Below are 12,036 nucleotides of genomic sequence, written 5' to 3' on the forward strand. Positions count from 1 at the left end.
TTGGAATTCTGGGTTAAGCTCCCAATACCTGATGGGGCAAAAACATTGTCGCGGGTGGTTTTGGGTACGTCGTCAGTCGCCCCTCCCTCCATGAAAGCAATGGCAGACAATCATTTCGCGCCTTTTTCCATGCGGATGCCATACTGCTTTCAGCAGACGGTGCAGTAGGACTGCAAACCAGCATCATCCACCACTTCCGCTGCAACTCTGCTCTCCTGCAGATGCCATACCACGGCAAGCATGAAGCCTGCTCAGATCACCACGGCAGTTATGAGCATTGAAAACACCTTGCACATTATCCTGCAGTATGTGCAGAAATAGAACCTGCAAAAGCAGGCGAGGAGACGACGGCAGCGCGGTGACAAGAGTGATGAGGACATGGACACAGACTTCTCTCAAAGTACGGGCCCTGGCAATTTGGACATCCTGGTGGCAATGGGGCAGGCTCATGCCGTGGAATGCCGATTCTGGGCCCAGGAAACAAGCATAGACTGGTGGGACCGCATAGTGTTGCAGGTCTGGGATGATTTCCAGTGGCTGCAAAACTTCCGCATCCGTAAGGGCACTTTCATGGAACTTTGTGACTTTATTTCCCCTGCCCTGAAGTGCAAGAATACCAAGATGAGAGCAGCCCTCAGTTCACAAGTGAGTGGCAATAGCCCTCTGGAAGCTTGCAATGCCAGACAGCTACTGGTCATTCGGGAATCAATTTGGAGTGGGCAAATCTACTGTGGGGGCTGCTGGGATCTAAGTAGCCAATGCAATCACTGAGTTGCTGCTATCAAGGGTAGTGACTCTGGGAAATGTGCAGGTCATAGTGGATGGCTTTGCTGCAATGGGATTCCCTAACTGTGGTGGGGCAATAGACGGAACCCATATCCTTATCTTGGGACCGGAGAACCAAGGCAGCCAGTACATAAACTGAAAGGGATACTTTTCAGTGGTTCTGCAAGCACTAGTGGATCACAACGGACGTTTCACCAACATCAATGTGGGATGGCCGGGAAAGGTACATGACGCTCGCATCGTCAGGAACTCTGGTCTGTTTGAACAGCTGCAGGAAAGGACTTACTCCCCAGACCAGAAAATAACCATTGGGGATGTTGAAATGCCTATAGTTATCCTTGGGGACCCAGCCTACCCCTTAATGCCCTGGCTCATGAAGCCTTACACAGGCATCCTTGACTGTAGTAAGGAGCAGTTCAACTACAGGCTGAGCAAGTGCAGAATGGTGGTAGAATGTGCATTTAGACGTTTAAAAGTGCGCTGGCGCAGTTTACTGACTCGGTTAGACCTCAGGGAAACCAATATTCCCATTGTGATTGCTGCTTGCTGTGTGCTCCACAATATCTGTGAGAGTAAGAGGGAGATGTTTATAGTGGGGTGGGAGGTTGAGGCAAATCGCCTGGCTGCTGATTACATGCAGCCAGACACTAGGGCAGTTAGAAGAGCACAGCAGGGTGAGCTGCGCATCAGAGAAGCTTTGAAAACCAGTTTCATAATTGGCCAGGCTATGGTGTGACAGTTCTATTTGTTTCTCCTTGATGAAAACCTGCCCCCTTGGTTCACTCTACTCTCCTGTAAGCCAACCGACCTCCACCCTTGGATCACCACTTGCAGAGGCAATAAAGTCATTGTTGTTTCAAAATCATGCATTCTTTATTAATTTGTCACACAAATAGGGGGATTACTGCCAAGGTAGCCCAGGAGGGGTGGGGGAGGAGGGAAGCACCGAGTGGGGTGGTGCAAGAGGGGAGGACAAGGCCACACTGCACTTCAAAACTTATTGAATGCCAGCCTTCTGTTGCTTGGGCAGTCCTCTGGGGTGGAGCGTTGGGTGCCCGGAGGTGTCTCTCACCACCACCCCCCCCCCCCGCATTCTTGGGCATCTGGGTGAGGAGGCTATGGAACTTGGGGAGGAGGGGAGTGGTTACACAGGGGCTGCAGTGGCGGTCTGTGCTCCTGTTGCCTTTCCTGCAGCTTAACCATACGCTGGAGCATATCAGTTTGATCCTCCAGTAACCTCAGCATTGCATCCTGCCTCCTGTCATCATGCTGCCGCCACCTCTCCTCCTGCTCGTCCCTCCTGTCCTTGCATTCATTTTCTGCTTTCCTGGACTCTTCCACTGTTTTCCTCCATGCATTCTGCTGAACTCTTTCAGTGCAGGAGGACTGCATGAGCTCAGAGAACATTTCATCGCGAGTGAGTTTTTTTCACCTTCTTATCTGCGCTAGCCTCTGGGATGGAGATGATAGGGGGAGCGTTGAAACATTTGCAGCTGTGGGAGGAAAAAAAGAGAGAGTAGTATTTAAAGAGACACATTTTAGAGAACAATGGGTAGACTCTTTCACAGTGAACCAAGCTGTTAACATTACATAGCACATGTGCTTTCAGTACAAGGTCGCATTTTGCCTCTTATATTGAGGGCCTGCCAGTTTGGTGTGAGAGATCACACATGCAGGGCTGGGCAACAGAATTCGGCTTGCAGGCAACCATGGTAAGCCAGAGTCTTTTGGCTTCTTCAACCTTCATAACATGTGGGAATGGTTTCAAACAGCAAAGCCCTCATTTCCCATACCAAGCACCCGTTGGGTTGGCCATTTAAAATGGGTTGACCATTTAAAAGGAGGGGGTGTGGTTTTTGGGTTAACGTGCAGCACAAACCCAACTAAATCCTCCCCCCCGCAACCCAATTCTCTGGAATGAGCGCTTCACCCCTCCCCCCACCATGCGGCTAAAAGCGGGGATGATTTCTTTTCAGCCACAGGCAAACAGCCCAGCAGGAACAGCCACCTCTGAATGTCCCCTTAATAAAATTCCCCTATTTCAACCAGGTGACCATGAATGTTATCACTCTCCTGAGGATAACACAGAGGGATAAAGAATGGATGTTGCTTGAATGCCAGCAAACACTGGGACCATATGCTGCCATGCTTTGTTATGCAATGATTCCAGATTATGTGCAACTGGCCTGGTGTGGTAAAGTGTCCTACCATGGAGGACGGAATAAGGCTGCCCTCCCTAGAAACCTTTTGCAAAGGCTTTGGGAGTGCCTCCAGAAGAGCTTCATGGAGATGTCCCTGGAGGATTTCCGCTCCATCGTCAGACACGTTAACAGACTTTTCCAGTAGCTGTACTAGCCATGAATGCATCCCAAGTCTTCAGGGCAAATTAATCATTAAACATGCTTGCTTTTAAACCATGTATTATATTACAAAGGTACACTCACCAGAGGAGCCTTCTCCGGCTTCATGGTCCAGGAGCTCGGGTTGGGAGGGTATTGGCTCCAGGGTGATCAACAGTTCCTGGCTATCAGGGAGAACAGTTTCATCCTCCACCTCCTCATCATCTTCCTTGTCCCCCAAATCCTCATCCCTGTTAAGTGAGACTCCCCCCTTGCAGGAGTTCACGTATGGGGTGGGGCAGTGGTAGGGGCATCCTCTAGAATTGCATGCAGCTCATCATAGAAGCAGCATGTCTCGGGGTCTGACCCAGAGCAGACGTTTGCCTCTTTGGTTTTTTGGTAGGCTTGCCTGAGCTCCTTAATTTTCAAGCAGCACTCCTGGGAGTCCCTGTGATAGCCTCTGTCCACCATGCCCTTGGGGATTTTTTCAAATATTTTGGCATTTCATCTTTTGGAACGGAGTTCTGATAGCACGGATTTGTCTCCCCATACAGCGATCAGATCCAGTGTCTCCCCTTCGGTCCATGCTGGAGCTCTTTTGCGATTCTGGGACTGCATGGTCACCTCTGCTGATGAGCTCACCATGCTGGCCAAACAGGAAATGAAATTCAAAAGTTCCTGATGCTTTTCCTGTGTACCTGGCTAGTGCATCTGAGTTGAAAGTGCTGTCCAGAGCGGTCACAATGGAGCACTCTGGTATAACTCCCGGAAGCCAATACCATTGAATTTCAGCCACACCACCCCAAATTCGACCTGGCGATGTCAATTTCAGCACTAATCCCCTCGTCCGGGAGGAGTACATAAATCGATTTTAAGAGCCCTTTAAGTCAACAAAAATGGCTTTGTTGTCTGGACAGGTGCAGGGTTAAATCGATCTAATGCTGCTAAATTCCACCTAAACTCAGTGTAGGCCAGGCCTAAGCCTAATACACAAAGAAACTGATTACAGGTAAAATCTCACCTCTCAGAGATGTTCCAATAAGCTTCTTTCATAGACTAGACTCCTTCCTAGTCTGGGCCCAATCCTTTCCCCTGGTACTGTCCTTGTTAGTTCCAGCAGACATCTTAGGTGGAAAGCAGGGGTGTTCTCATGATTGGCAGCCCCCTTTGTTCTGTTCCACCCCCTTTTATAGCTTTGGCACAACGTGGAAATCTTTTGTCTCTCTGGGTCCCCACCCCTCCTTCTAAATGGAAAAGCACCAGGTTTAAGATGGATTCCAGTATCAGGTGACATGTCCACATGTCACTGAGACCCCAGCCTCCATTCTTCCTGGGCTGGCCCACAGGTACCCCGGAAGGTTTGCAAGTAAACAGAGCCATTTACAGGTCATTGATTCTGAAGTACCCGTAATGGCTTCCACTTAATATATTTACATCAGTAATACAAGTTTATGTCTTATTCTCCTCACTCCAGACATGGAAATAATACATGCAAACAAATGGGATGAGCACACTCAGGAGATCAAAAACTTTGTAATGATACCTTATAAGAGACCTTTTGCATAAAGCATATTCCAGTTACATCATATTCATACTCATAAGCATATTTCCATAAAACATTATAGTGTGCAACATCATTCAGCCTGCTTCCAGTTCTTGCTCATTCCAGCCCTTGTTTCAGTCCTGCTCCAGCCCCTTCTTCCCCCTAGCTTCAGACATCTGGCTTTAACCCCTGGATCTGCCTCTGGCTCACAACTCTGGTTGATCCTGTGGTTCTGGCATTTGGCTTCTGTCCAGGAGTGGCAGAAGGTCCCTAAAAGTGGGGGAGCCCCACACTGGTGTCCAAGCTGAGGCCCCGGCCCCCCTTCACTGCCCCTTCCCAGAGAGGCCCCGCTTCTGCACCACCTCTTCCCCCCAAGACTCCACCCCCTGCTCACTCCTCTCTGCCCCTTTCCCCCCACACCTTTAAATCTGTTTGGTAGCCATCCTGCAGCAAAAAAAACTTCAGTACCAGATTTCAAAGAGAAACTGCTGAGCTTCAGTTCATTTGCAAATCTGACACCATCAGCTCAGGATTAAACAAAGACTGTGACTGGCTTGCCAACGACAAAAGCAGTTTCTCCTCCCTTGGTGTTCACACCTCAACTGCTAGAAGAAGGCCTCATTCTCCCTGATTGAACTAACCTTGTTATCCCTAGCCTGATTCTTGCTTGCATATATATACACCTGCCTCTGGAAATTTCCCCTACATGCATCTGATGAAGTGGGTACTCACCCACAAAAGCTTATGCTCCAATACGTCTGTTAGTCTATAAGGTGCCACAGGACGCTTTGCTACTTTTAAAGCTTTTACTGTATTTTGTAAATGATAGAAATCTAGAACTAAAAGGGGGAGCTGTAATGGAATACTGTTCAGCCACTGTGTGTGTAAAATACCTTATTCAAAGTTAACCTTAGCCATACCTGGCAGAGCATTAAGAGAACTTATGATAAACACTGTTAGGGGGTTTATTCCTTCACCCGCTTACTTCCCTGGTCCTTCTCGCATGAACAGAGAGCAACAATACCCGAAGTCCAAAGGTGCAAACAATTCAATGTTTATTGGGATGAACTTCCAGCAAGCATGATTCCAGTTTCCTTCCTTAGTGTCCCAGCTCCTTCCCAGCTCCGACACCACAGATCCTTACCTGTGTCCCTGTTCCCATTACACATCTGGTATGTATGAGCAAGCTCTGTGACCAGTCCATATCTGGTACAGAAGAACATGACAGCATGGCAGTAGATTTCTGATAGGGTAGATCAAGACCTGCTTCAAGCAAAAGTCCCAATCAGGTTCTGGCACTGGGGCCCCAGGGGTTCCTCCAAAACCTAGGAAGTTAAGCAGCTGGGGACTGGTATTTCCCTAGTGGCTAGTCCCCCCATTTTCCATAAACCTGACTCCCTTTCTCACCCACAGTCAGATTGTTTAGCCTCTTCCTTTCAGAATTAGATCCTGTCAAGCCACCTGCTTGATGAGTACTGACGATGCAGGTGGGAGGTGGGTGAGTTGTGCATTTCATTCACTGATGGGTCTGAAAGAGCTGGAAGCTCAGTTGGGGACCACTCTTTGTTTCACCTCAATGCTCAAAACACTTTGTGCATTGCAGAGTTTTTCATGAGCTACAAGTCAGGCCTCAGCTGTGCGTTGACGAGCATCAAAGAGGGAAGCAACAGATCCCACCAATGCCATTTAGCCACAGGTGAAAAGACGAGGGACATAGAAACATCGCAGACAAGTTCTGAGGACTCACCACTAGCTCTCCTTAGCTTCCTCCATGTGATCCTGAAGCTCTTTGTCATGCATCTCTGGAAGCAGAGGATTCCTGCAGTCACTAGAGTGCTTCCAAATATCGCCATAGGAATAGCAGGATGGTACTTGTCCAAGAGACTAATCAGAGGGGAGATGATGCCACCCACTCTGGCTGACATTGAACACAACCCCACACCAGTCAGCCTGGTAACAGAGCAAAACATGGAAGGTGTAAACTGCATGCATTAGAAGAAAGTCTTTGCTTATGGGGATGTCTCTAAGGGTTTAGATCCCTGTTCTATTCAATGGCTTGTGAAAATCCCAGTTCAAGCCTTGATCAGCAACCCATCTTCCACAATTGTAGGTAGTGCTAGAGGAGAACTTAGGATCTTTAGCCTTTATAATTTTGGGCGAAATCTCCCATCTTTGCATGATCATTAGAAGAAGTTATAGCATAGATGGGACTCCAACGTCTGGAGAAAGCTGCTTAAAAACAACAGGTCCTCATTCAGTGAATTCTTGATCACTAAGTGTAATTGATTATTGATCTTTCAGCTAAAAATTAGTGGCTTTAGGAATAGGGCATATTAGTGGCTAAAGGAAGGCATTTGCCAAAGAAAAAAGTAATTGATGAAAAACCACCAATGGGTGGAGGAGAGAAAAAAACAACAAGTGGCTTCTGATTTTAAGGAAAATAGCCAGCCCAGTCCCCATGCTACTAGGCCATGTTGTCTCTCAGGCAGTAAAGGATGCATGTGGTCACCCAGTCTGGTATCTTGTCTCAATCCAAAACCATAACTCCAGAGCCTTAACAAAGGCCACATCCCTGTCTGTTCTAGAGTTGGGAAGCAGGCAGGAATTGCTGTACAGGATTGTAAATGAGGACAGAGCTTCTGATCACAGCGATCTATTGAAGAAAATGTTATTCTTTGAGCAGAACTTTATCCAAATCCTCTGTTACCATATTAAAAGCTTGTATTAAACCCAGTTCCTGGGCTAAGGCAGCATGAAAAGTAAGGACACATCACCTGATGATGGTGGGGAACAGCTCTGCAGAATACACATAGGAGATAGACAAAGCAGCCGCAATGGCAAACTTCCCTATCACAGCCGGCGTCGTGACCACCACCGGCAAATCTAGTGGCAAAAGGAGATGCTGTTATACAAAGCCTATATGGGGGTGTCATAAATATAAAGGGAAGGGTAACCACTTTTCTGTATATAGTGCTATAAAATCCCTCCTGGCCAGAGGCAAAACCCTTTCACCTGTAAAGGGTTAAGAAGCTAAGGTAACCTTGCTGGCACCTGACCCAAAATGGCCAATGAGGGGACAAGATACTTTCAAATCTGGAGGCGGGGGAGAACAAAGGGTTCGTCTGTCTGTGTGATGCTTTTGCCGGGAACAGATCAGGAATGCAGCCTTACAGCCCCTGTTAAGTTAGTAAGTAATCTAACTAGAAAATGTGTTAGATTTTCTTTTGTTTAATGGCTGGTAAAATAAGCTGTGCTGGAGGGAATGTATATACCTGTTTTTTGTCTTTTTGTAACTTAAGGTTTTGCCTAGAGGGATTCACTATGTTTTGAATCGGATTACCCTGTAAGGTATTTACCATCCTGATTTTACAGAGGTGATTCTTTTACCTTTTCTTCAATTAAAATTCTTCTTTTAAGAACCTGATTGATTTTTCACTGTTCTTAAAAGCCAAGAGTTTGGGTCTGTGTTCACTTGTACCAATTGGTGAGGATTATTACCAAGCCTTCCCCAGGAAAGGGGGTGTGTAGCGCTTGGGGGAGTATTTTGGGGGAAGACATCTCTAAGTGGGCTCTTTCCCTGTTCTTTGTTTAAAATGCTTGGTAACAACATACAGTTCAAGGACAAGGCAAAGTTTGTACCTTGGGGAAGTTTTTAACCTAAACTGGTAAGAATAAGCTTAGGGGGTCTTTCATGCGGGTCCCCACATCTGTACCCTAGAGTTCAGAGTGGGGAAGAAACCTTGACGGGGGTTAGCTCAGTTTGCGCTGCTCCACATACATCTGCCAGGAAGAAACGGTGTTATACATGTACAAAATACGGTGAGAGCTTCGCTAAGGAGCCCACCTCCAATGGGCATCACCATAACCAGGGACAAAGGGTGGTTCTGCTCTGAAAAGTGACTCTGTACACATGGCATCTCCACGTTTATCATACCTCACTGATCAAATGCACTCAGTGTACCAAGTCCAAAGACCTTTGCCCTAACTGCCAGCCCTACAAACTTCACCCTGGATTCTGCAAGGTAAACTGAGTTTCCTTCTCATCACCATAAGCATTAATCGAAGGTGCCACAGATCAGATTACACCCTCAGTTACACTTGTGTAGCCCCATTACCTTCAGATTATATGTACTCATTTACTCTTCTGTAATCCCCACTGTCTTCACATTGCTGCCTCGATGGCACCTGTGCAGCTCCACTACCTTCAGATTCGGCCATTGGTGACATCTGTGAAGTGAACGGTAGAATTTGGCCCTGCAATTGAATTTTTGTAATTCCACGGATGATTTATGAGCCAGATTAGAATCCAGCTCCCACAGCCAAGCTGGATCTGCAGACCTAGCAGCTATGAAATTTTAGTTTGGGAATTGAAGTCAGTAAATACAACTTGAGATGCACACAGGGAGCCGATCCATGGGATAAAAAGAAAATCAGTTGTACACAGTCACTTGTCAGACCAGAGCCACATTTTACAGAATCCCCAAGGTTTCATAGAATCATAGAACTGGAAGGGACCTTGAAAGGTCATCTAGTCCAGTCCCCTGCACCCATAGCAGGGCTAAGTATTTCCAGTGCAACACCAGCCAACTGCCAATTAAAGACAAACCTTTATTAGATGATCAGTTGCAGCAGTTTCCTTGGACGGTTACTTAAGATAAGTTATGCTGTAGACTTTCTAGAAGCCAGATAGAGAGGTGCAGAGACTCACACTGGTACAATCAATCAAGTTCCGCCCGCAGCTGACTTCAACAGAGTTACACTAGGATTGAATTTATGAGGCTACTTGATACTTCAGAAGGCGATTTTCAAAAGGTACAAATGAGAATTAGACACTCCCAATTCCAATGGACTTTCAGAAGGCGCCGTGTGCCAAACTGCCATGGTGCCTTTGAAAATCTTTCCTTGAATGTCCTTTATTTGAAAAACCCTGACAGCTAACTCGCCCGGGAGAATTCAGATTTTCTAATCTATCCAGGCAACTCTGTCACTACTGAAATCTCTGGCTAGGCAATGAACCCCAAGAGTTGCTTAAGGATGAAGCAGGAACATAATGTTTTTCAATGATGCTTGCTTGCAAGAAAGGGGGAATTTTGAAGAGCCAGAAAGAGGAAAAAGTAACACGAAGAAAATTCAGTGTATCATTGGCCAGTCAAGTGCCATCTCCGGAAAAGGTGACTCAGGCATTGAAATCAAGTGTTAGGAGCCAACAGAGCGGGCCCCAGTCAGCTCAGCTATAGAAGGAAGGAAAATGGAGTACAAAGGAACGTGTCTGGGACTCGACTGCTCCAGGCACCAGGTAGGTTGGGCTGCACTCCAGGCACTTGCCGTGTACCTTTTGGGATGCTGGTGATGATAAGACACACGGCTCGGCCCAGGAGCAGAAAGAAGCCCTGGCATTTCTTCCTCCCAAACCACTGCAGCAGGAAGATACAGCCGAAGCGAGCTGGTATTTCAACAGCTCCGAACACAAGCTGCGTCCGCTAAATGTCCAAGCCAAAACTCCCCACGTTAAGGCTCAGGCCATAGTACACCAGGCTGTTCACAAACCTGAATGTAAAGCAGAGCAGAGTGTATACATCTCCAGGAGTGTGGTTAGCCGAGAGGATCCTCGTTTCCATAGGGATGAGAAATACCCACTGGCCACATCTGCTCTGGCACTTCCGACTGGTCATTGCTACAGCTGTATAGGTTTGGGCTGTGATCTTGGGAGATTCACAAGGTGAGCAGGGTCAGATGAAAGCTCATTAAGTGACTACAAAATTTCCATGCACCGAATCTGCACACACAAAAATCCCTTAGTTTTTTAAATTGCTGTTTGTGATGGGGTATACAAACCCCACACTGGGCAACAAGGGGTTAAAGGATTATTTGGGGCCCTGTCAGCCCCACCCTGCCACACTTTCAGCAAATGCTCCATCTGCTGGAGCAATTAAAAGACAGGGAAAAGGCTCATTTGGGCCACAGAGCAAGAAGAGCAGACCTGCAGCCCGCAGCTCCAGCAGGGCAGAGGAAAAAGAAACCTAAAGTCTCTGACACAGCTGCCCAAAGCTGACACCACAGAAACAATCAGAGGGAAGTACCCCTCTTGCCCTGCCTGTGGATTCTGTACATTGGTAATCCCCTCCCCACAACCGCCCAGCCAGTCATGGATTGCAGCCTTAACCACTAGGCCACGCTTCCCTACCATACCCCAAGTGAGGACCATTACACTGTTATAAAAATGGAGTAATGTTTGGACAACTTACCAGATATAATTCATAACTAAAGTCAATTTCCTCAGGTGCTTCTTGAGGAAGAGATCCAGAATATTTCCAGACTTAACCTTCTTCTCAGGTGTCAGCTTCAAAATTCACAAGGCAAAAGGGTCAAGACATGAAACAGAAACCAATGGTCTGATCCAATTCATACTGAAGACTTTCACCAATGTCAGTGGAAGGGGCCCCAAAAGTTTTCTGCTTCTTAAAGGTAGAGCACTGCAGTACGCAACATGCTGGATTTACATGACCAAAGCCTGTTTTTCCAACTGCAATGTTTTGGTCACGAAGAACATTTTCTGACAAGCAAAGTTTTGGGAAAATGTGGTAGAAATGTTGGGTTTGGTGTTTGGCTTTGTTTTTTGTTTGTTTTTTGCAATGCGATAAAGAGAAGAAGCACCGAAACATCCAACAAATTCCATGGTATTTGAGCAAACTCGTCTGAAGAAAAGCCATTGTATGGCTTGAGAGCCTATGTACAACCTGTTTGGACACCATAGATGGGCCACAGAATAGCGAGAGCCCAAGAACAGACTAAAATGTTGTCCTTTTCCCTGATCTGCTTTCTACAATATACAGCCTTGAACAGAGCCTGCTGGAAGCTGGAAGAATCCACCACATCCCTTGGTATGATTCCAGTCCTTTGAACTTCAAGATATACCTCAATAGCCACCTGTTTCATGAAGCATTTAAGCTCTAATGGCCACTTTGTGTAAGTTCTGTCTCATCTTGTGTATTGTCTTTCTTGCTCCTTTACTTTTGTTAGGCCGGAAGCCGTTTGTGTCAGGCACTAGCTTTGTGTCCCACTGCAGCATTGACCCACATAAGATTTATGTGCTATATCTGCATAATTCAAATTATTATTATTAATCATCTGTTGGAGTTGCAACAAACCCATGGACACAAATAGGCACTGCAGGCCCCAGCTGAACTGTGCACTTCCTGATTCAAGAAGAGAATCCGGGACTTTCAGAAACATAGGCCTCAATCATATGAGCTAAAGGTGAATTCTTTCCATTAGCTGTCACTTGCAATTGAGGATTTCATCCTTTGTCAGCCAACCACTAGAGAGCAAAAGTCCTGTGCACTTGACCAAGCTTAACGCTGTATCCAG

At 46.7% G+C, this 12,036-nt stretch overlaps 1 protein-coding gene across 1 annotated transcript; it reads right to left on the bottom strand.

Moving 5' to 3' along the window:
* Positions 1 to 1,663: 1,663 nt before the first annotated feature.
* On the bottom strand, positions 1,664 to 11,604 carry SLC22A13 (solute carrier family 22 member 13). The gene is given in 7 exon segments (XM_077808762.1): positions 1,664 to 2,279; positions 5,813 to 5,931; positions 6,416 to 6,618; positions 7,443 to 7,551; positions 10,001 to 10,215; positions 10,914 to 11,008; positions 11,500 to 11,604. Coding segments are annotated over 7 exon segments (894 nt in total). The 3' UTR covers positions 1,664 to 2,231.
* Positions 11,605 to 12,036: the final 432 nt, after the last annotated feature.

The sequence above is a fragment of the Eretmochelys imbricata genome, chromosome 2 (assembly GCF_965152235.1).
Source record: "Eretmochelys imbricata isolate rEreImb1 chromosome 2, rEreImb1.hap1, whole genome shotgun sequence".
NCBI classification, from domain to species: Eukaryota; Metazoa; Chordata; order Testudines; family Cheloniidae; genus Eretmochelys; species Eretmochelys imbricata.